Source organism: Bactrocera neohumeralis, chromosome 2 (assembly GCF_024586455.1).
Source record: "Bactrocera neohumeralis isolate Rockhampton chromosome 2, APGP_CSIRO_Bneo_wtdbg2-racon-allhic-juicebox.fasta_v2, whole genome shotgun sequence".
NCBI lineage: Eukaryota > Metazoa > Arthropoda > Insecta > Diptera > Tephritidae > Bactrocera > Bactrocera neohumeralis.
Genome location: NC_065919.1, coordinates 15,470,029 through 15,496,758, shown reverse-complemented (window position 1 = coordinate 15,496,758; position 26,730 = coordinate 15,470,029). Strand labels below are relative to the sequence as shown.

Genomic DNA, 26,730 nt, shown 5'->3' with positions numbered 1-26,730 from the left:
AAAGTGGGTTGCATCGGCTCGGTTAAGCTGAACTTATGCGCTTGAATAATTGCCTCAATAGTGAAATTCATTACATATGACATGTAGATATGTATGCACATGCTTACGTATATATACTCATGTATATAATCGTTTGATTTGCTTCGTTAATTCGCAATATTTTCTTATGCCTGTTCTCAGAGCAATGGGTGCACATCGAAAAATATGCCTTTCATCTTTACAACCGATTGTTGAAGCGATTTTGTGCTTTAACGCGCATTAAAGAAATATTACTTGAAATTCACTTCTGCCTTTATTTTTGTTTATTATTATTTTTTTATACACTGAACAGAGTATAAGTTAGCTACGATCAACAGGAAATATTAGAGACTCCATAAATGATCAGCGTGGCCAGCTGAATTGATTACCCATGTCTGTCCGTCTGTCTGTATATACATATGTATGCGAACTGGTTCCTCACTTAATGAGGTATGGATAAGAAATTTTGCACACGAATACTTTTTTATTTGAGGAGATAGTATGTACCTTCACGAAATTTGGCATCTATTATTACTCCAAGTAACGGGACAATCTCCGAAAAAATGTTGAGATTAGACCACTATATTATATAAGTAGCTGCCAACGATTCCTACAGGGTGTTACTAAGGTGATAAATACTTTTGTTGACCTAACGGTTGTTTGTATTACCTAAAACTAATCGAGCTAGATATAGAGTTTTGTATTTATAAATGATCACGGTGATGATACGAGTTGAATGCCGAGTAACTGTCTGTCCGTAGAAGTGAACATGAACATATCTCCTAAGCCATTTAAGATACAATAACCAAATTTGCTCAGGACAAATCCTTTAAGTATCCCTACCGACATTGTAAAAATTAATGAAATCGTATTATAGCGCCACACTCTTCCCATATAACGGTGCGGTTAAAAATTACTTAAAGCGCGATAAATCAATAAATAAAATTATACGTTACATACGAGATAGTACGAGAGGGCTTTATAGGAACCGTCAATGAATGTATCGTGATAAAATTTTGCAAAAATATTGCTTTTGTTGTACGTCATTTGGAGTCTAAAATTGCCAAAATCGGACTTTGGTTAATTTGTGAGATTGAATTTCGGTAAAAATCCATTCCTGATAATATTATAACCGTATGTCAAAAATGAGTAAAATCGAATCTATACTTCCCTTTTGTAATATAAATATAAAGTTTTGCCAACGCCTGAAAGTAAGTCCTCCTTGCAAGTCGGCTATACTCGAATTTAGCCCTTCTTTACCTGTTTTAATATTAAATAATAGTTTAAACGATAAGTATTTTCTATACAGGTAGTTGTGTTTGATCGGCCAGTTTGTATGACAATTATATTGATCTGAGCCAATTTAATTAAGGATTAGTGACAAAAGGTTCACTGAACCCAAATATAATATAAACAAAGGTTGTTGACTTTGCAAAATTTAAACAAGGGTTCTGGATTTGGCTATATGTAAACAAAAAGGTCATTGACCTCGCAAAATCTTAACAAAAGAATCAACGACTCCAAATGTAAAAATAAGTTGTTGACTTGGCTAAATGTACACAAAGGTTGTGGACTTGGCTAAATGTGAACAAAACGCTCACTCACCTCATAAAATGTAAACAAAGAGTTCATTGAGCTCGGCAAAATGTAATCAAAAGGGTCATTGCCCTCAAATATAAACCAAGGTTGTGGACTTGGTCAAATGTAAACAAAAAGGTCATTGACCTCATAATGTTATTGTAATTCTATGCAATAAGATTTTACCCTGTGACGGATATTAGAGCATCGGTGTAGGTGAAGTTAATTTTTTTATTTATTTTAATATAAAGTTTTGCTACACCTAAAGGTATTTCGCCTGCTTTGATACTTGCAAGTTTTAAGAGTTTAAAATGTTCAGTTACACCTGACCTTAGCGCTTCCTCACGTTGTAATATCATGTTGCTACTTTATTAGCACTAAGCTCCTTAGAAGAACAGAGTGTCAAGTTAAGTTAAAATTTTGACTGGAAAGGAATTAAGACAATGTTCTCTCTTCTATAAAAATTAATTCTGTTTATACACATTGTGGGTCTTAATGTACTTTCCGTGCTTGCCCGACATGGCAGTATCTGATTTTTGTTCTCCCTTTCGCTGGTACTCCAGTCTACAGTCTCAAAAACAAATCGACAATTTGTTTTTTGTATTCAGTTGTAGATGGACGACCACCGAAACTCGGCGACGAAGTATTTTTCTTAACAGAAATTTCATTGAAAATGTATCCCTCTTTTCATATTATAGATTTTATAGTAAGCACTAAATGGCTAACTCTAGTGAAACTAATCTACGAGTACATTACAATGTATGCAGTTATGACGACCTAACTCCATTTACTTGTTTTTAAATTATATTTGCATTGCAAGCAAAATACTCGATTGTGACTATCAAATGGAAATAATTAATTGGTCCAAACACATTACAACTTAAAATTAAAAACTGTTTCCTAAATTATTGCAAAGCTTTTAGGTTTGCAAACACAAGTCATAAGCAACTGTGAAATTAACAGACGATTAAAATGGAAATCACGTTTCCTAAATAAAAATATTCCATAAATCACTTCATAATTGTGTTTATGTGTGTGTACGTATTTGGCGAAAAGTGTGAAATATATTTTTAATTGCTTTGCTTAGCGTTGTAATTATATTTTTTCGGGCATTTATGGTTCGGTGTGTTGGAAATAAAAATCTAGAATGTACTATATACCTCAATAATGTATACCTACTTGTATAGTACAAACTGAAGGTCGATGACTTTCTGCAAAAATATGTATGAGCTCAGAGATTGGTTGCTCGGAACGGGCTATATTAAGTTTGCCATGAAGCTTGCAAACGCAGAAGGAAACGTTGGAGAGCATATAAAATATGATCAGTGTGATGAGTTGAGTCGGTTTAGCCGTATGTCCTTCGGTCCGTTCATCTGTCTCTACTTCATTTATGTACAAGTCCTTCAGCTTTGAGATATCGATCTGAAATTTTGTAAATGTTCCTATTTCCTCTAGAAGCTCCTCAATTGTCTGAACCGCCGATATTGGACCACTATTGCAAATAAGTGTCAAGCAAACTGAAAGTTCCAAATGAAGTAAGTAGTAAAAAACTTCTTTATTTGACAAAGTATATTCAAGAAATTTGACATAGATTATTCTTCAAGGCAACAATATAATCTGCGAAGAAATGGTTTAGATCAGACCAATATAGCATATATTTGCCATACAAACTGCTCGTTCCAAATCAAGATAAAGATCTTTCTATTGCCTTTTATGCTATTTAAAATGCACCTTGGAAAGATATTATAACTTCGGTGAAGCTGAAGTTAACCTTTTTCCTTGTTTGCTATAACATCTCACTGCCAACTTGTGCTATTCACTTAGTGCATCCAATCTGAGCCAATTGAACTAAGATTAAAAATAATGCAAAACATATACCACAAGCTTGATAACTTAAGAGCTTCTAAATATTCTCTTCATATTTCATTTAAATATTTCCTCATTTGTGTAATTTTTAATCACATATGTATGTATGTAAATATTTACCTATGTATATGTTTTTGTAACTTTTGTACTGCTGTTCCCCAACTTGGCTATTGTTATCTAATGAAATTCTATTGTAAATCGGTAAATTTGTTTAAAATTTTCTTTCTGTTTGTTAGGACGAAACTGCAATCTTTTGCCAGCCACTTCATCATCGCACTGCACATTGGGGTTTTGCTGTAAGCTTTTAACCAAAAATTTTAAAATTTTTCAAAAATATTTTGTTCTTACTTTGCTTTAAAGGTTATACCGAATGAAATTACAGTTTACATTAGCTATTATATTTGCTTTGAAAAACAATTTTAACTGTATTTAAGACTATTAATCGATTATCGTTTTGGTTGGAGTTAAACAATATTTATATTAATGTTCTTATAAATTTAACTCGACAAGCAGATTGATTGACATTAGCGTTATTTCAAAATTCCTATTTTTCGACATAAAATAACTTTGAACAATATTTCAAATATAATATTCTAGAAATCCTAAAACCTAAAACGAGATAGATATAGATATAGGGGTATATATACATATATAAATGATCAGGATGACGAGAAAAGCTGAAATCTGGGTGACTGTCTGTCTGTCCGTCCGTGTGACCATCCGTGCAAGCTGTAACTTGAGTAAAAATTGCGATAGCTTGATGAAACTTGGTATGCGGGTTTCTTATCGGACCACAAACAATTTTGAAGAAGTGGGTGTGGCACCACACTCTAACAAGTTTAATGTACATATCTCCTACACCACTTAAGCTATAACAACCCAACTTGCTGAGTACAAATTTTATAAGAATTTCTACCGACAGTGTGAAAATGGATGAAATCGGGGAATAGCCCCGCTCATTCCACATATAACGGTACCTTTAAAAACTACTAAAAGCGCAAAAAATTAATAGGGGTATTCAGACCAGCCTTGTTAATTCGTTAGTTGTTATTCGGTAGTTTTTTACATGTATTTTGTTTTTGTAAAATTAACAGACTATCGTTCTACCGAGTAACGAACTATCCATCTGGCAAGCTTGATAATTGTTTCGTTACTCGGTAATATTACATCAGCTGTTCTCCTACTCCTCTGTACATCAATTTAAAGTACTTACCAGTACTTATTTTGATCTGCTCCACATAATTTTCAATCAAATTACTGATAATTTTTGATTTTGCTCTTTGTTGAGGCATTTTTACTCTTTAATAAAATTGAATCAGCTGTTTCGGAATAAAATTTATCATACTACAGAGGTATAACAAAAAGTATGTTCACAGTTAAGCCTTTTAACGAAGTATCAACTCACGAATTATCAAATTAACAGGCTTCGGCCTGAATACCCCTAATAACTAAATACGTCAGAGCGGGTAAAATTTACCTGCGAGATGGTATGAGGTGGCTTTACGGGAGCCGGGGAAAAAATTGCACGACGGACGTGGCACCGCCCACTTTTCGGTGAAATCACATATCTCGGAAAACGAATGAGCGATTTCGACTAAATTTAGTATGTGGAATTTTTTCATATTTCTATGTCACAGTGCAAAAGTGGGAGAAATCGGACTAAAACCATGCTTACTTCCCTTATAACACAATTTTAAATTCCATTAGATGCTTTCACTTTCCATCAAGAAGTAATTAATATAACGGGAAAGAATTTGCCCGAATAATACCTTTAGAGTATGCCAACTTTTGACCAAAAATTTTTCTCCAGTATCTATTGTTGACTTTTGACCGAAAATATTGATCAATGTATGGAATATACAATTGAAATTCGGAGAGAATCCTTTTCTGACAGTAGTATCTCTGTGTATCTAAAATGGGTTGAAACGGGTCAGTACTTCTCTGAGCCCACATATACCTAATGTAAAGAAATTTCGAACTTCCTGGTGGCTTTATGCTGCATACATATATTGCCCAATATTTGAGTTATCTCAATGAAAATTACAGAACATGTTTTGCTCAAAACACTATACCTTTGTGCCTAAAAAGGCACAATTGGGTGAAAACTTGACCTAGCCCACATATTACTAATATCCGGATTTTCGAGCGTCCGGCTGATTTTACTCAATGTGATTGGTGATTGTACATGAGTATGTAAGGTACATTAATGAAACCCTGTGAACATTTTTTAGTATGTGGCATGAAAAGAGCCACGGGTTGATACCACACCAACTCCCATATACTAAGTATAATCATTTCAATTTTTTTACAAATCTTATGGTGAATATGTCGGTCAGCGTATGAGTTATATGTATAGTATAAGTATATATGTATGTATAAAATTGCTTAGATTCCGATCCTCAGGTTGACGTTTTACACCATAAAGTATTTCCCAGGCTTTGATTCTTGTAAGTTGCATGAGTATAAAGTGTTCGGTTGTACCTGAACTTTCTTACTTGTTTTAACTTGTTTTTCTTATAAATTTTGTAAATTAAAAAAAGTAGACAGGTTCCAATCGTCTTCAAAAAATGCATCAGTGTTTCTTCATTTTATTATTATTTTTCTTTTTTAATTTACAAACCGTTGGCAACCTGTTTTTACAAATTAACCAAGAAAATAATATTACAATCGGCTCAGGTTTAAATTTTAACGAAGAATTTGCAATAACTTCGACCACCCTAGTTTTTACTAAACATATATATAAATCTACATACATACATATGTGTGTATATTTTCTATTTTTACGGTTTGTTTTGATAAGTCTCGTTGTGAATCTATTTCTGTCGACAAAATGTAAACAATCTCAAATAAGCTATAATAAGCTAATTTATATTTATTTGCATTTTAATGACAATAAAAATTAAAAAACTTGGATGCTTAGCTATATACATATGTACATATACATATACATTACATATTTGTATAAAAAAGTAGAACAATGTTTGTAGAAGATTACTTAAAAGAAAGAAACGCCTCACCCAACTTTTTTATCACTTTAATCTAAGAGCAAGCTTCTACACTTAATTAATTTAAGCGATTTTTTTATTCTTGTCAAAATCTAATTGTAATTCAAATAATTGTATCTACATATGTTCATACATATATACTAATGTATGTATATATGTATATGTATGGTTGTATGTTTTCTTATCTTCAATGGCTGTTATGCCTCACATTTTTAATTATTTTGAACTAGTACCCGTGAGTAGAGCATCGCTCAATTAAAATGTAATAAATATGTATGTATGTATATACATAGAATATATAAATATATATGCATGTACGAGTATTTTTATATTTATGTATATGTATGTATGTATGTATTGAATGTAAGTACATAGTATGTCTATTTATATATGTAGCAACGAGCACATAAACTTTTGGTGACGTACAATTAATTGAACCACCGGTCAGCGATCAGCGCTTCAATACTGACGTAAGCGCATAGTTATGGTTAATATTTGTGTATGCATGTAATTACAAATATGTAGTATGTACATATATATAGATCTAATTTGGGTGGAATTCAATTACTATTACCAAATAGAACTAATTGCTTCATTATCAACTCGTACTTCATCTAGCATAGCACCGTTGCTATTTCCGTCTGGTACATAGTATTCTTAGTATAATAGAGGGGGTTACGATGGAGTTATATGTATGTATATTAAGGGTGAACTATTTCGATTTTTTTAAGAAAAAACACAAAAACTTTAAATTTAGTGTAATGTGTTTATTATCATTCGAAAGAACATTCTTTGGCATTTATTTTTTGAAGATTATCTCATTCAAATGTTGGCCGTGGCTACGTCTCAGATGGTTCATCCGTTGAGTCCAATTTTCGATGATTCGTTCAAGCATTTCGACTGGTAACTGGCGAATGACATGCGTGATGTTTTGCTACAAGACCCAAATCGAAGCGGGATTATCCGCATAGACTTTAGACTTTACATATCTCCCACAGGAAAATTCTAACGGTGTGATATCACACGATCTTGGTGACCAAACGAAATTATCTGCTCACCGAAGTGTTCTCATAATAAATCCATTTATTTATGCGATGTGTGGAAAGTGGCGCCGTCTTGTAGAAACCAAATGTCGACGAGATCACGAGCTTCAATTTCAGGCATCAAATAGTCGGTTATCATGGCGCGATAAAGGCCATCATTTTTCAAAAAATATGGACCTGGTCCATCGGTCCACAAACCACACCAAACCGTTTTTTTTCTGTATGAAATGACAGCTCTTAAATTTATTCAGGTTGCTCTTCGGCCAAAATACGGCAATTTTGCTTGTTTACATATCTATTGAGCCAGAACTGGGCATAATGAACAAAATTTGAACAAAAAACTTTCTTGCACAAGCTGTATTTTGTACGCTTTCAAATAAAGATATCGACGTAAAATGCGCCAAGTCGTTCCAAACGTCAGTCCGAGTTGATCCGAATGGCGTCAAATCGACTCTCTTCGGTTTGTGCGTACACTCTCAGCCAAGGCTGCTATATTTTCTTCACTCTCTTCTCTCCAAATTGGAACTAGATAGCTTCAAAACTCTTCCTTTTAAGGTGGAAACCGTTTTGAAAAACACCACTCTGAGAAAAACGCGTTTAAAGATTGGAGTTGCAGTGTTCCCCACCCTATTCCCTTTCTACAAGAAACGCTGTAGCGACCGTAATAATTTGAATTTCGATTTCAAAATTTAAGAGAATGTTTAATATAGTCTATACCTTCCGATAATGCAACAACAAAAATCGATTTTTCGAAAATTTCACACTGAGACGATTTCTTAAAGATAATTATATATGAGTGCTCGAGACTTTCTATAAATGATAGTTAATATCCCTCATTAATAAGCAAAACATGGGATGTGTATTTGTGTATATACAATGTATATGGGAATATAATTGACAGTTCCTACTTCTGCAATAACTCTTATAACGCTTGCATTAATAAAGTACTTTAAAATTTCCTCCCAAAAATACAATGAAACGTGATAAAATCATAAACCTTTTTAATTCTGCATACAAAACAGGTTCCAATGTAAATTATATTTCATACCAATCTCTTCTAAATAGATATACACATGTACATACATATGTATGTCAATCAGTAAGCTTATACAAATGTCTAAAGAGCATCTGTGTATTCGCTATCCAATATATGCATTTTAATAACATATTCACACGCCCATATAATATATATGTATTTCAAACGATCCAACTGAGATAACTAAGAGTTAATGAAAAGATACACATCTGTACCTACATACATACATATATGCCAATTCCATATACATACTAACACAATTACGCAGCAGCGTTTATACGCCTTTTGCATGAAAATTTGTGCGGAAAGCACGCGAATATAACGAGCAAAATAAATGAGCGATAAAGTAAAAGCGTAATAAAGTAAGACATCGACGACGTCAGCAAAACCATACAATAACAATAAGAAAAGCAAACGAAAAGCTGAGCTGCTGGTATGTGCGTTAGCGGCGCATTTTGGGGGCATGGCAGTCGCTGGTATTCATGCTAGTTTAGGAGAGCTTTTATTATTCTCACACATATTGACAAATACATACACAAATAAATATGTACGCATTATGACTTGTGTGAGTAAAGATTTTGCGCATTACAAGCCATATGGGTGAGCTTTCAAAAAGCTTTACGAGAGTTATTTTGGCGGCTTCTATGTTTTGTATATACAACTATATTATGATACCTGTGAGCTTACACAAATTGCGTTAATGTATTAATTATTAGTAATTGAGTGGGGATTTGAGTTCAACATAATTTAATTTTTGTATTTTAGAAAGCTTTTTAGAAAGGCTAACGAGTAGTTTAAATTTTAAGACCATTTTAAGGCATTTTCGCTGTTGAATAAAATTTTTTATGCATTTACCTTTAATTTACAGCCGACTTTTAACATTTATAGTCGTACCTAGATGTTTTTTAAAAAAATTACTCATACGCACTGCCTAACTATTGAAGAAGCATGCGTAGTTAGATTTTTGAATATTAAAAAAATTTTATTTTGAGAAGCGGCAAATGTTTCTTACAAGTTTCTTATATTAAATCTATTCATTTTGAAATTTAATCAAAATTATACATTATATTCTGTATTATTACGAGTATTATATGTACATAATATTCACATTTTTATAGTAAATGTTGCTCATAAATTTCATAAACACATATATTTATTTAGTAAGTGTTACTTAAAATTCCCCACTCATACAAATGTACATATATACTAATAATTTGTTTTTATGCCTTTGCTATTCTTACAAGTCTCCTAATTGTTCCTTTTGCTTTTTTACTACGCCTCCCTGCAGTTAGTTCGTCTTAAGCAATCAAATTTATTGCTACACCTTTTTCTTTGCTTATGCTCATATTTCTTTTTCATTTTATTTGATCTGCCATTAAGTACCAATAGACGCTCTGGAAGCGACCACAATGCGCCTTACCGACGCTCTTGTATTTTCTGAATATGTATAGCTTAATGTTTTGATGTCAGCAACAGCAACAGCTACGAGGTTTGTTCAAAAAGTATCGCGAATTTTCTAAAGATTTCTATTCTATTTTGTCTTCCACCCAAATATACACTCTGCCAGCGTTTTTTCCAATCTTCAAAGCACTTAAAAAAGTAATTTTTTGTGATCTTGTTTAGCTCCTACTTCATTAGTGGGTAGCGTCGTCCTTTCATGAACCTCTTCAGTTTTGTAACCAAAAACAGACACAGAGTGCCAGGTCTGAGGAATACGGTGGCTGCGGTGCAATTATTTCGGCCCAAATATTCGCTTTCAAGCAACGATGCATGAGCAGGGTAAAATACAATGATCAAATATAAAATTTTTCCCTTTCACAAATTCAGTCGTTCCTAGCGGATTCCTCTATTGACGCTATGACATTTAGCACGAACTCATGATGCACGACGCCACTGCAATCGAGGAAAACTGTTAACAAAACCTTCACATTCACACCTAACTTAACGCGTTTGTTTGGTCTTGGCTCATGCGGGAGCTTCCATTAGGATGATTGATTTTAGGTTTTCACGCCTTAACTATAAACCCAAGATTCGTCACCAGTTATAAGCCTCTGGTGAAGATCTAGATTGTCGCTTATTAAGTTCAACAACTCCTGAGTATTGTCAACGCAACACTTTTTTTTCGAAAGTGAGCAAAAAAGAGCAAAAATCGAAGACAAACCAAAACCCGTTCAAGCAAAACAGCTGGCAAAAATTAACAAGATCTTCAAAATGGCTGACGTTATCAGCAAAAGTAAGGGATATGAGTACCAACATAACTCAACAAACCAATCGAAAATTGAAAATCGGATACGCAATATAAAAATTCGCAATACTTTTTGTACAAACCGCGTATGTACATATATATATATATATATATATATATATATATATATCTTATTCTTTGTTTATATGCCATACAAGTTTGTTACGCTTGCACCATTTGTCGGCATTGTTTGGACCCAGGCTTGTCTTGGCCACAGACTGTCCCCACTCTTTATTTAATAACTTTTTCTTTTCATTCATACAAAAATGGTTTTCACTTAGAGGAGAGCACGACCGTTTTTACCTTTTTCATATCAATACTTGTGGACAAATGAAAATACATATATACGGTACAAATGTACATATTATATTTTTGGGTGCACCCGTAATATGTTATTACAACACAATTTATAACCAACAGCTGTTATTTCTAAGTATCTGTATGAATTTCTATATATATTTTTGCTGCGCATATTGTTTTTTAATTCATGCTTGAAGAGAAAAGTAGCAACTGGTAAAACATATTTCTACTTACTTCGGAGATAGTATAATGTGTTACAATTACCTAGAAAGTCTAGAAAATGTTTGACAGCCTGAAACTATGCTACGTTCTTTTAAAGTCTGCTCTGCATTTTAAATTTTCTAATTACCTGGATTAAAATAGCAGAATTTCGAATCAGTGCTGTAAATATATAAGAACTAGAATGGTTTTCCTAAAGCGGTGAACGATTTTTATTTTTGTATTAGCGTAATATAATACACATACATACGTACATATAAACAATACATGAGAAGTAGTTGAGATTGTTTTGCGCAACAGTTTTATGATGCGAATTCAAAGCGCACCTGTATGTAAAAAGTACATGCGTATCTGATTGATCAATTTTCAATCAGTTTTCTCCATAAAAAACGGGAAACTTAAATTGCTTAGTAGTTTTTTTACTAGCTTTATAACGGGTTTTTCTATAAAAGCGCTACTAAAACGGTTTGGGATATTAATGAAATTCTTTATTTCTGTGAAAGTACATTCAATGTCATTATGTATGGCCTTCGACTTCTTTTGTATGACACCATGGGCACGCTTGCAGAAGTCCAAACTGAACCCAATTTTCGACGGATTTCAAGAATAAATCGACCGATACTGCTGCAATTTCACGTTCGATATTCGTATGAATTTCATCAATCGTCGCTGGCTCGTTGGTATAGACCATAGACTTGACACACCTATTTCCTGTGTCTAACGGCATCAAATCGCACGACCGAGGCGGCCATTTCGTAAGATAACACGTTCACCAAACTTTGTTTTTAATAAATCGATTGTGACATACGCAGTGTGGCTTGTGGCGCCGTTCTATTGAAAGCACATACTGTCCAAGTCCATATTATTCAATTCGGGTCAAAAATATTCGGTTATCATTGAGCGATAGCGATTCCCATTCACAGTGACGTGCCGGTCTTGATCACCACGGAAGAAGTACGGCCTAATGACGCCGCCGGCCCATAAACCACACCAAACCGTAATTCATCATCGCTGAAGATGAATTTTCGTTGAAAATCCGGATTATATCAAGTTTTTCACTGATTCCGAATTTCGGTAGTCAATTTTAATAATTTCGTCTCGTTGTTGGATCGTGTATCTGATAATCATGATGAAATGGCAAGCATTACTGAAGAGAAATGTCAAAAGAAAGGAAAAATATATGACGTCGTTTGCTGTAACTATCAGTCTACTTTTGTAGCGACTCTATTGGAAAACCCAACAAAGCCTTTCCTCAATATATATATCTGTAAGCGTAACTGTAAGTAAAGTGTTGGGTGGAACTCATTAAACACTATCCTATAATTACTACCGTACATGACAATGAAACCGGCATTATAATGAAAACAACAATAAATACTTAAGTGAAACAACCATTTATACACAAGTAGGTATCTACTTTCAGTTTGTTGGTGAAAATTGAGTGTGTGTGAGACCACTTAAGCACGCAGCGGGAAGTGAACAAAAATAAAGTGATTTTTACATTGTTTTCTCATTTCTGCATTTCAATGCAATGATGAAAGGCAACCTAATCGAAAATAAGCAAAACAAATATGAAAAGAACAAGAAAATAAACAAATGAAAACATAATATGAAACCACATAAAAAAGAAAGAAAAAGCCCACGTACAAGGACGAAGGGCAAGTTCACAATGTGTTGTGCTTGGTCAATGACAGCCAACAATAGTTGCTATTTTTCCAATAAAAGAAAAAATAATAATATTTATGTATATGTATTGACTAGAATAACAACAAAATCTTACAATTACAATTGTGTTTGGGTACAATGGCTTGAACCACAATATGATATAAGTATCTGTGCTTATCGTTTGCAGGTGAAAGTGGTAAAAGAAGTTAGGCAAAGGGCGCAGCTAAAGATTTCTAAACTGATGGAAACGCGTTAAAAAATTATAATATATAAAATATAAAATTTTATACTTGAAATGAAATTTTGAAAAAAAATTTCACAAACAATTTAATATGTATAATAAATAAATAAAATATAATTCAAAAACAGTATTCCTTTCGATAATTACGTTTTAAAATTATATAAGAGCAGACTGCAGACAAGTAGCAAAAAAGTTACAAAAAAAATTAAATTAATATTATTATTTAAATTTAAATAAAAAATAATAATTTTATTTTTTATTTTCAAATAATGTTACCCAAACACCAAGTACTCCTTAAGAAGTATTACTGAAGAGAAATGTCAAAAGAAAGGAAAAATATATGACGTCGCTTTCTGTAACTATCAGTCTACTTTTGTAGCGACTCTATTGGAAAAAAGCTTTCACAAAATCTTTAATTGTCCTACACGGCGTATACGTAACATTTAAATCACCGCTTTCTATTGCACGAAACAGATCGTGCTTTAAGGCAATTGTAGTCAATTAATAACATTTTTTTTACTAGTTGTATAATTGCATTGTATTATTTTACAGCATATTAATTTTACCATTATTTTAATCGAAAATGCGTAAAGCTAGATTTCTTTGTAAATCCAGGCGAACCCTAACCTCAGACAACACAATATTGCAGTCTCTCCATAACCAAGCTGAGTCGAAAAGTGTACATATGTATGTACATATATGTTTAGTTGTTGAAGTTAGGATTGGCCAAAGAGCGTTGATAGTTTTCTATTAAAAGTCTCTCAAAGCATTGCTATTATGACGTCACTCAACGCTGTGCTTTCAATCTTGGTTCGTATGTATTTAAAAGCCAAAACCATTTGACTATAACTCTAGTAAAATTCTATAAAAATTAAAGGGTGAAAACAGTCAAATACTAATTTTTTACTTAATGCTATGGTCTTAATTTCAATTATCTTCTCGTATAAAATATACATAGTTTGGTGCAATCATTACGAATAGCATGTGCATACATAAAATATTTCGCATTGTGTTCTTTATGCTTTGGACGTGGGCGTGAATTACCATGAAAATTGCCCTTCGCCTCTAAACTTGAAAGCTCTCTACATACTAAAGCTTTTCGTTGACACATATACAGATGTATGTACATAAATTTTACCGGGGTAGTGAGTAGCAACCCACGCACTACGAAACGGAAGCAAAAGAAAATTAATAAATTGGTGTAAAAGCAAAAAAAGGACAAAAACAAATGCGACTCTTATATGTAATAGTATGTTTGTGCTGTGACACTGGCACACATTAGTGATAGAAAAGGAAGTGGAAGACCGTATTACAATCATGCCGGCAAGGAAAATTAATTCATAACATGGAAAAGTGCTGTTTTCCTTAGACTTGGAGATATTAAGGGGTTACATGGGTTTCCTCGGATAAAAAACAGTCAACAATTTTTTTCTTATACTTAAAAAAAATTAAATATTTTATTATATTTTTTAGTGTTACATACACTTTTAACAAAGAAATTCCGAAATTTCTGGAAAAAAATATTTTAAACTCGGCCGTTGCCCCCGTTGGCAGGATAACTCCTTAGATGGTCATCTAAAGTGAAAATAGTAGATGTTTTAGTAAAAGCCTTTACTTAGAACATGGAGGAAGGAAAAAAATTAAAATTTCAGTGAAAATTTCATGAAGATCGGTTGAGTAGTTCTCGAAAAATTTTGCCAACCGACTTCAAAAACACAGTTTCGAGAAAAACGCATTTAAAGACGGCGCACTTAGCCCAGCTAGCCTTGAGCGCACAAGTTCTCAAAGCTGTATATCCGAAACTATTACTCGGATCAACTTGAAACTTTAAAATAATATTCTAGAGTTGTTTAATAAGATAATAAAAAATCGATTTTTTGAAACCCGTAAACCCATGTAATCGCTTAAAAAAATCCCTTGTCTGGATCTAAAGCACAAAATACGAACTAAATCCCATTATCAAGACCGCATTTCGACATAACTTATTTCCTACTGGGTGCTAATGTCACGCACATTCTTGTAGCATACTTTTAAGCGTTACATCACATACATACTAAAGCACTTAACATACAAATGTATCGGTGCATATGTGTCAGAGAGTGTTGCTATTTTTGTTTAAGCTTAAAAGTTTGCGCTGTCTACGTGCCGACACACAGACTTTGGTTTGGGGATGATTTGGCATTTGGGCTCTGTGTGTAATTCAGGTTCAATATAAGCACCTGTATGTGACTGTAAAGTAAGTTACCTAAAAGTTGCAAGTTTAATAGCGTAAACTTTTTCTTCAAATTGGAGTTTAAATTTGCACTTTCTTTAACCTGAGTGACACTGACACCAAAGGTTGATGGCATTTGCTGCTGCTATTTATCCATACATTACTGCTAGTTGACCATCACTATTTTATTTCCCCCAACGACTGCTCGTCTGTCCCACAAGCTAATGGCGCAAAATATTTCCCACCCATCGTTGAGCAAGCGAAACCATTGAAAGAGCTTGAGAGCTGGCTGTGCGCTATGTGACTACATAAATATTCGGCAGCCTGCCTGGCTTGGCGCTTACGCTGATATGCGGTGCCTGATAAGCGACCAACTACTGTCAGTTGTTACTCAGCATTCGTTGGATGTGCATGTTAGTGCGCTTGGAAATCTTTGAGAGCATTGGAAATCACTCAGTTGAACATTGCAATTGAGCCAGAATTAATGTTTAATAGAAATATTGAGAGAAACGTTTTCTAAAAGTGAAATTAAGCCAAAACAAGTTTAAACAATTTTAGAAGCACAAAAAAAATTGTGACTTTGAAAATAAGTACAGAAAAAATTTAAAGAAAAAAAAATATTTTGATGTAAAAAATAAAAAAAAATTAAATAATTTATAAAATAATATATCAAGCATATTTTTTAAAAACTAACTAACTATTTTTGGATCAGCAAAACGTAACGTAACAACCACAGCATCACAGTGAAGGGTGAATTAAATAGAATTTCCTAAAACGCAATTACCGCAAATTTCTCGCGCCACAAAGTCAAATGAAATTGAACGCTTGAACGTTTTATTACATGCTCAGCTCAGTCGTGGAAGGATAATATCTAAATTTGAAAATCTCAATTCGAAATAAATTGTATTCAAACCAACAATAACAATAAATTTCAAATTAATTTATAATTAACACGCAATCGCCAAACTCCACTGCGCCATCTCATTAACGCATTTGCGTCTTCGAAATTTCTAAAAACCCAAATAACAAAGCATCAGCTCATTATGGAGAAACACGCAACTCCGAATCACGCTGCGGCTGGACAGCATCATCAGCATGCCCACCACCCGGACAAGATAAGCGTAAGTTTGTAGCACAAATATACCAAAAGTGATGGCTCTGCTCACGTCCCATGCAGTAAGCGTTTAGAAAATGCTCACATTTATCTGTCTACATACTCGCCCCTCTAAACCTACCAAATATCAAGTCTCGACGCACAGCCACCCGAACAAAACCCCCAAATCATCTGTTTGGCAAAGCGTTTAGTGTCCCACTACTTCAGTGGCGAGCTAAAATTATTTACATCGTTTTCTCACACACACCATCTCATCTTAGCACATTCACACACGCATATGTATATATGTATGTCTAACTGTTCTATTTGCCGTTAGCAGGCACCTTCGCTTTGCTCAGTTCAGCATATCCTTTGTCGGCGTTTCATTACCTGCATAAAGTTGCCAATGGCTGTGGGCACTCTGAAAGGCGTTCAGTTCATGCAGCCACGCGCTTTAATGACTTAGCGCCCATATACATACGTACATATATACAAACATCACGTAGATATTTGTATAGCCTACTGCTGTTTATAAACAATCTGATCTCCGTTCGCTAGCGTCTTTGCTTAATGCGCTCATTTATGAAATGGCTTTGGTTTTTTGCTGCATCAGGTCTTTTTTCGCCTGCTTTTCGTGTGTTTGTTTGCTTTAATAAATGGTTTGAAGATTTTCTCGTTTGTTGGCTGAAAAATGAAAGTAATTTTTTATTTCACATATTTAGGCATTGGCGATTTGCTGGTAGGCAAGCTGGTCTCTCTTTGGTCATTTCACTAAATTTGGCAACTTTTAGAAGATTGTGTATTATATTAGTCAGTATTACATTTTCGTTATCTTAAGCTTAAATTGTAGCTCAAATTACTTCGAAAATTGAATTAAATGCTTAAAATTTGTCAAGAGTCTTGTTGCTTGATTTTATTCCCTCCCGAAAGTAGTAGTATAAAACAAGAAAAAAAAACGTTAACTTCTGCTTTTTGCATGATAGCTATATGAAATAGTTGTCTTATCTAAACAATTTCCGAGCAGATTGTAGCAATGTTTTGGGTAATATTATATGCAAAATTGTGTCAAAAAATCTTATCAAATGCAAAAGTTTTCCATATAAGGACTTGAGTTCGATCGGTTAGCTTGTATGACAGGTACATATATGCTATAGTGGTCCAATGTGAACAATTTCTTCGGAGATTATTTGGTTGGCTTCAAGAATAATTGATGTCAAATTTCGTGAAGATACCTTTCTCAAATACAGTAGAGGCCCGCTAATCCGGATCAATTAAAACCGGCCCCTATCCGGAATATCAGGGAATCCGGATTACCAAAGACATATCAGAACTATGTACTCGTATGAAAAAATATTTATAAATTTCTGTTTGTTTATTATAACAAATAATACACATGTTCCAAAAAAAAACTTAAAACAATAAAGCATAAAAGTGAATGTAGTGAATAATAAATATGTGATCCGGATTAGAGAATACGGATAGAGAATGTCGGTCCGGATTACAAGGGACATAATAGAAATTTTGAATTTTGTAACCCTGTCCGGATTACAGTGGAATCCGGTTTAGGCCGTGTCCGGATTAGCGGGCCTCTACTGTAAAAAGTTTTTCATTCAAAAACTTAATTTTGATCGTTTAGTTTCTATGGCAGCTATATGATGTAGTAGTTCGATAAATGAGCAGCTTTTTAGAGAAAAAAAAGCTTGTGAAAATTTTCAGCTTCATATCCCAAAAACTGGGACTAATTTGGGTATATAAATATGTTACACATTTCGTGGCAAACTTAATATGATCAGTTTAGGGTATTATCGGTTAGGATAATACCTACATGCGACCAAAATCTTAAGATGAGTGATAATTATTGACTTTATACAGGGGTTAGAGGCGTTTTTACCATAACTGCACGCAGGAATCGGGGATATTTATATTAGGATCCATTATTCGTTCAAAATAAGGTATAAGGTAATAAATATAAATATTTATAAGGTTATATATATATATTAGATCAGGAAGGCGAGACGAATTGAAATCCGGGTGACTGTCTGTCTGTCCCTCCGTCCGTCCGTCCGTGCAAGCTGTAACTTGAGTCAAAATTGAGATATCTTAATAAAATTTGGTATACATACGTGCTTCATAGTAAAAAAAGAGTTCGCAGATGGGCGTAATCGGACCACTGCCACGTCCAGAAATCGCCATTAACCGAAAACCTATAAAGTGCCATAACTAAGCACTAATTAAGATATAAAACTCAAATCTGGCATAAGGTATCGCAGTAGCAAGGGGCATCTGTGGGCAAAAAATTTTGAAAAAGTGGCCATGACCCCGCTCTCTAATAAGTTTCATGCACATATCTCTCAAATTACTAAATTTACAAAAGTTACAACAACCAAATTCGCTCAGCGCAAATATTATAAGAACTCCCACCAACAGTGTGTAAATGGATGAAATCGGAAGATAAACCCGCTCACTCTCCATACTCGTATAACGATACTGTTCAAAACTACAAAAAGCACAATAAATCAGTAACTAATTACGCCAGAATCACATATCTCGGGATCACCGACCGATTTCAAAAATTTAGCCCATTAATTACCGAAAATAATGTATCTAACGGGATAAAATGTTGCCACTTATGACCAACCGAAAAATCAACTTTCAAGGGCAATTGTATGGGATATGCAATTGAGAGAATTCTTTTCTGGCAATAGTTTCTCTGTGTATCAAAAATGGGTGGCATCTGATCAATGCTTCCCTGAGTCCACAGATACATCTTCTTCGTTACTGACGTAGACACCACTTACGCGATTATAGCCGAGTTAACAACAGTGCGCCAGTCGTTTCGTGGCGCCAATTGGATATTCCAAGCGAAGCCAGGTCCTTCTCCACTTGGTCCTTCCAACGGAGTGGAGGTATTCCTCTTCCTCTGCTTCCCCCGGCGGGTACTGCCTCGAATACTTTCAGAGCTGGAGTGTTTTCGTCCATCCGGACAACATGACCTAACCAGCGTAGCCGCTGTCTTTTAATTCGCTGAACTATGTCAATGTCGTCTTATATCTCGTACAGCTCATCGTTCCATCGAATGCTATATTCGCCGTGGCCAGTGGAACATAAATATACATATACATACATACCTTACCATATATGTATAAAGATTTGCAAACATCCGGCTGACTTTATTTCATATGATTGGTGTTTGTTTGTGAGGTACTTCAAGTGTGGAAGAATACGAAGTTCTTTGATGCAGTTTTTACAAAATTTGGAAACATCATTATATATGTACCTAATCCGTCGACTGAAGTAAAAAAAGAAATGGAGTTAAAATAAAACTTTTCTATATAAAGGATGCTTCAGCTGTTAATTTCTTCTTTCAATTTTCGTTATTTTCTTGATTTAAATAAGATATCAGCGATATTTTGGTTAAAAATGAAATTACAACAATTTTACTTGGAATAAAACTACTCATTGCTTAACATTTATTTCCGGAGCGTCATCAAAAAAATTAAGAACAAATTGTTCTTCATGTCCCATATGAACTCTTTGCCATCATTACTGTAACTAATTATCGCCGACGTTCAACCAAAAAATGTGCTGGTCATTGAAGTTAACATTTAAATGAAGCAGAATATGAAGGTCTATAAGAGATTCCTACGCAACGTAGTAACGCAATATTTTAATGATTTAGTCACAATTAGGTTATAATATTTAAAGAGCTACCGAAAAGTGCAAACACACACAAATTTACGCATAATTTACTAATTATTATGGTGTTTTGTCGCTATTTCGCAATATTTCATATTGCTAATGAAATGAAAAATGTTTGTCCACCTATTTACAGTATATCACTATGTGTGCTTCTAAGTAATTATTTTTCATAAATTGTTTCCGAAAGAACATGGCTTGTTCGTGTACATCAACACCCACTTTTCGCACACTCACTTTAGCGCTCCTACCTTTGATAACTACCGGCGTCCTTACAATTTTGTTTGCGAAACCTGTCCCCTTCCCTAATTGGTCTACCGTGCTGTCAGCCAAAATCATTTATCATTGCCTGTCAAAGAGGCTTCAACACATTTATCATTGGAGGTATTAGTTATTTGTCGAATTTTCTGCGTGCTAACCTCACTTATCGACTTTTTGATTTGTAGAGGTTAAAGTTTCAGCTGGAGAAACAATCGTGGCTAGTAAGTGATATTAATAGAAAGCTGGCTAAATTCTACGCATTATGGCTTTTTCCAGAGCAAGTGGGAAGTACTTGGACTTCATTTCGCAGTGAAAACAGTAGAGTGTTTAAATAAAAAATATTAGAATCTTGTAATGTTAGTTAAAAATTTCTTCTTCTTCTTTATTGGCGTACACGTAGACGATTATAGCCGAGTTTACAATAGTGCGCCAGTCGTTTTTCCTTTTTGCTGTTTGGCGCTAATTGGAGATTCAAAGTGTAGCCAGGTCTTTCTTCACCTGGTATTTCCAACGGAGTGGAGGTCTTCCTCTTAGTCTGCTTCCCCCGGCGGATACTGCGTCGAACATTCTCAAAGTTGGAGTGTTTTCGTCCATTCGGACGACATGACCTAACCAGCGTAGTCCCTGTCTCTTAATTCGCTGAACTATGTCAATGTCGTCGTATATTTCGTGCAGCTCATCGTTCCATCGACTGCGGTATTCGCCGTTGCCAATAAATCTAATGCTGGTTCCAAGATAGACGAAACTATCTACACTTAGAAGTTTTGACTGTCAGCAGTGACGGGGGAACCAAGTCGGGAGTACGACGACTTCTTGTTTGATGGCAAGAGATATTTCGTTTCCATTTGCTTCTCTTCTTTATCCAATCTGGAGATCAGCGTACTCCAGCAGCTGTACACTTTTATAAAATATAACACCTTCTCTATTTAGCTCCGAAGCTCGAATTATTTTCTCAAGGAGTAAATTTAAGAAGTCACTCAATCGAACGGTTCGGAGAGGTTCTTCCCGATCCTAACGGAGTAGACGGGTAATTGCTATTCGAACTTCTTCATGGTCGCCCAATGAAACGTCCGCTCCATCGTCATACATTGGGGAATCAGGTTCACCATCTCCTTTTGTTGAGCTTTCACTAGCAGATTGGGTAAGTGTTCCCTCCATGTGGCTGTTGTGTGGTATAAGTTGTGTTAAGACTCTTACACTCAAATGTGTTCCAAAGAGCATCATACATCATCTTATTTTTCTTAAACCCTCCAACGAATCAAAAAACAATTGATATAAGTATTTTTAGACTTGAAAGTCTGTATGCTGTCTTCAAAATTTACCAAAATGGAGTTATTCTGAAGCTAATTATGTACGAAAAGGTTAACTAAACAGTTTTGCTGCATTTTAAATGCTCTGATTCGCTATGTACATACCTACATATGTATATACATATACATATGTACATACAAACATACAAATATTTTCTATATTTACATTGCTTTGCTTGAATTCGAGAAATAATAAATTTTATTGTTTCACAGTTTTTACACTTCATTGAATTCACTTGCGTCATTAAGTTCATCAATTTAAATAAAATCGGACATTACATTAGTTTCAATTACATTTATACAGAGTAATGTCCGTTGCGCATCATAATTTTGACATCCGCTCCATGTGAAGCAACCGAAGACAACAACAAACCGAAAGCCATTTGCTTAAAATCATTTGCGCATCCCTTGGGTGGTGTCGGTAAGCTTCTGCTGTTATAAGCTTACACTTATTTTGTCTGCTTGAATTTCCTCTGATTTTGGCCAGCAACCATTTGGTTCTGTTTGCGACATTGGTCTTTCTCCCACCTCTAAACACATACATACATATAATAAATGCGCTTTGTTTAGCTCCAACGCAATTCTACGTAATTGTGCTCCAAGCGCACAAGCACACTTTGTTGTACAACATATATACACATATTATTTGTTGTCATTGTTGTTAGGCACAATTATTTCTTGACTTCTCCGCCTTTATTTCGAAAGCGGTAGTCCTTCCTTCCTGTTTTCTTTTCAGGCGAGTATTGTTTACGCAGCAGCTTTCTGCCTAGCTTTATACAAATTATTATATCTGGAGGCTATCAATTCGACTTCTTCCCCATTTATGAGCTTAGAAAGTTAATATTATTGTTTTTGAACAGGATATGTATACATTTATTGTTGTTTTTATTAGATTTGTTTGTTAATTTTGTGGCCAATGGTAGACGTAATATTGACTTGTTTAGATTGCTTTATTTCCGATTCTCTAAAGCTCATTGCTGCTTATATACGAATGGAGGTGTGCCTCTTGAATATATTAAGAGTGTTGGAAGAATGGCAGGAGAATAGTAGGAGTTACTTGAAGAAAAATACACTTTTAAATCTACATAATCTATTTATTTATTTATTTGTATATATTGAAAGGATTCACTAAATTGCCGTAAACTTCTTAGGTTTGAATATATGTAAAATATAACGAGTTTTTCAATAAGAGCGCTGCAAAAGTTTTTTAAATAAAACAAAAACGGTTTGGGATATCAATAAAATTCTTTATTTTCCTGAAGGTATATTCGATGTCATTATGTAAGAAACTCGATTTTTTTTTGTATGGCCATCACGGGTACGCTTGCAGTAGTCCAGACGCTGAACCCTATTTTCGATATTGCTGCAATTTCACGTTCGATATTAGTATGAAGTTCATCAGTCGTGGCTGGCTTGTAGGCATAGACCATAGACTTGACATAACCCCATAGAAAATAGTCTAACGGCTTCAAATCGCATGACCGAGGTGGCATTTCGTGAGATAACATGTACCCCAAACTTGGTTTTCAATAAATCGGTTGCGACATTCGCTGTGTGGCTTGTGGCGCCGTCCTCTTGGAACCACATATTGTCAAAGTCCGTATCATCCAATTCGAGCCAAAAATATTAGGTTATTATTAAGCGGTAGCGATTCCCATTCACAGTAACGTGCCGGTCTTAAACATGACGGAAGCAGTGCTGCCCAATGACCCATAAACCATAATTTTTTCGCGATACAATGGTGACTCATGGAGTACATGTGGATTGCTGTCTGACCAATAACGCATATTTTGCTTATTGACGAAGCCATTCAGCCAGAAATGAGCCTCATCACTGAAGATGATTTTTCGATGAAAATTCGACGATTCTGGTGGTCAAGCGGCTTCTGTTCTGGCGTCAATTTCATCTTGTAAGGATGTAGGCCATGATCTTTTCGGAAAATTCGCCACAACAATGTCACAGAAGTGTCCAACGCTTGAGAAGGATAAGTGTGTGATTTGGGTCGTCCTCAATTGATGCTCTAGCGGCAGCAATATTATCTATACTACGAACACTTCTTTGTCTCACTGACACGGTAGCATTTTATACTGTGCCTGTGGATTCTAATTTTTCCACTAGACGCTCAATTGTTGATTTGACAGGACGATTATGACGACCATAAATTGAAAGTAGCGCTCTTAAAGTTGAGGCCACTGAATCTGAATTTCGGTAGTAAATTGTAATAATTTCGACTCGTTGCTGAATCGTATATCTTTGCATGATGAAATGGCGAACTGTACCGAAGAGAAATGTCAAAAGAGTGGGCAAAAGTATGCTGTCGTTTGCTGTCCCTTTTGGTCTACTTTTGAAAACCGCGTTATTACTGGCAGTACTTTCATAAAAGGAATCACAAAATGTAAACTTTTTGAGAGAATTGAAATGGTCACTTGTGGCGATGCGCAGATGGAAATCATGAAATATTTGTCAAGCAATGATCAAAGGAGCAAGATTGTTGGTAATAATGTAGTATATGTTTTACGCGATTTTGAAGTGTAATTTTCTTCACAAAAAAACTAACTAGTCGTCCGATCATTATCTGTATTCATCTATTGTATTACTTAATATTTTTTATTTTTAGAATTAGATATAATTGTAAGCAGAAAAATCTTGTTCTTCGCCAAATACCCTTTTTCGGACGTTCTCCTGGAGATCGGCTACGGGATCACAGAAATCCATAATTTTTCAAATTGAATCACAGATTATTTAAGTACATGAAATTCTGAGAGTGTGAATTATTATTTTTTTTATTAAAAAATGTTGTTTTGCAAAAATTCAGTGAAAAACCAATTTGCTCACTTGCAGGGGAATATAACCCCTTAAAGCAAAAAAGACAGTTTTTTAACACAAAAAAAAAATATTTGCATATACATAACATCTATCCAACACAACACAATAATACGTAACTGTGGCTATCAAAGTTGGTTGATATTTCTTGTGGTTACAAGAGTGAGGAATTGTCTAATCTATGTATCATAAATCGAAAAAGTTTGCATGCAACTTTATTACAGCATGCTTTCACCCAATAATATGAAAAATACATTTACCAATGTACATATGTATAAATCATTCACCATATTATTGATGCTTAACATCTGTTGTAGCTTTTGTATGATCCAATTTCTGTATTCTCTAAGCTGCATATGGGTATCAAATATTATTCTACGCCATTCAAATTGTATGAGGGATTAATAATGCTAATAACATTGACGAATTCTACACAACAGTGACAGTTATAGGCCCAGCTTCTGCTACTTTACAAAACTACCACAGAAATGTTGTTCTCATATTCAACAGTTTCGATTGTTTAAGTCAATAGTCTCCACTATATATACATATATAGTATACCCACTAAGAAACCAAAAAAATATTTCGAACTTTTCGATGCGCGAACATATAAATTCCTAATGTTTTCTACGAAAAATCGTTATCGAACACAGAAACTGTGGACTAAACGCAAATGCAGTTACACGTAGCAAGCGTGAGCTCGCAAACTCGATTATGAACTGCTCCGGCGACAGTGAGATGTGATATGTTTGTCCAAATGATTTCGCTGTGCATATGATAACGCAGAAGAAGATAGGGAGAGTGAAGAGTGTATCGAAAATGTCACACACGTTTATTAATAAAAAATTATTCTTGGTCTACGAAGCTTATGAAGAATACATATAAAAAGAAAATATTTTGTGTACGACAGAGTGTCTGTGTGTGTAGACAAACATTTCAAGTATTCCTTTAATAATTCCGTGCTGTGGTGGGGCAATAAGAAACGTGACTATATTTTTAACTTAAATACAGATGTAAATCAAATAAAATAAAAATATATATATATATAAGTAATGTGTGTGTATGTGTAAAACACATTTACATTCGATACTATATATTGACGCGTTACACTTATGTATCTGAATGTGAAATTCTAGTTTGTGTGCGTGTTCACTGCGCCGATCGATATTTCCGTTAATAATAAACTTAATTTTTATATAGTGACAGTCACGATGCACAGATATTGTGTGAGTATGCCAATAATATGCCAGATATTTATAATATTTTTTATGATATATTAAAATAATACTTACAGGCACTCGAAGTGTAACCAATTAAAAAAGCCATAAATTCGGTTTGGAAAATTATTTTTATTTATTTTAAAGTACAAAATGTGTAAAAATAATCATAAATTTAGGACCAATTCACTTTTGCTCGATATGACCACCTTTTGCCTTAACTATGGCCTTGAGACGGTCAAAAAACGAATCGCAAGCTGCCCGAATGTGACTTACCGGTATTTTGGCCCACTCACGGACAATGGCTTTCTTCAGCATCTCGAGACTGGTGTATTTTTTACTTCGGACTTTGCTCTCCAAAATGGCCCAGAGACATTAATCCATTGGATTCGCATCTGGTGAATTCGAGAGCCATAGTGTGGTCGTAATGAAGTTCGGAACGTTGTTTTTCAGCCATTCTTGGTTCACTCGCGCTTTGTGAGACGGTGCTGAGTCTTGTTGAAACGTTCATGGTTTGCGACCGAAATGTTTGTTTACCCACGGTTTCAAAGCAGTCTCCAGAACACTTTCCCGATAATATGTCGCATTTACTTTAACGCCAGGCTCGATGAAAACAATTGGAGAGCGCCCATCTGCGGTGACAGCGGCCCAAACCATTATTTGTGGCTGGTGCTGCCTCCTGGTGGCCAACCGATGAACGGTCGGTTAAGTTAACCCTATCGTTTTGAGAGTTTACGAATTGCTCAATTGGAAAAATTTTTTCGCCAGAAAACACAATGTTTGGAATTTGACCGCTTTCGGCCAACGAAGCAACTGCTTCGCTCTCTCAAGTCTTACTTGTTGCTGCTTCGGTGCTTCATGGGCCTTTTGGAACTTGTGCCAGCCAGGCTTGACCTTGAGCT

At 34.7% G+C, this 26,730-nt stretch overlaps 1 protein-coding gene across 10 annotated transcripts in view; it reads left to right on the top strand.

Moving 5' to 3' along the window:
- The window catches only part of LOC126751726 (uncharacterized protein ZK1073.1), a 63,558-nt gene that overhangs the window by 11,329 nt on the left and 25,499 nt on the right, over positions 1-26,730 (top strand). For 4 of the 10 annotated variants that reach the window (XM_050462218.1, XM_050462217.1, XM_050462216.1 and 1 more), the window contains exon 3: positions 3,699-3,758. The exons of 5 other annotated variants lie outside the window; for them this stretch is intronic. In XM_050462218.1, coding sequence (XP_050318175.1) covers positions 3,699-3,758 — 60 coding nt within the window. Of the gene's footprint in view, positions 1-3,698; positions 3,759-15,803; positions 16,550-26,730 lie in introns of those variants that run through there. One more of the 10 variants, XM_050462224.1, reaches the window with a different exon arrangement.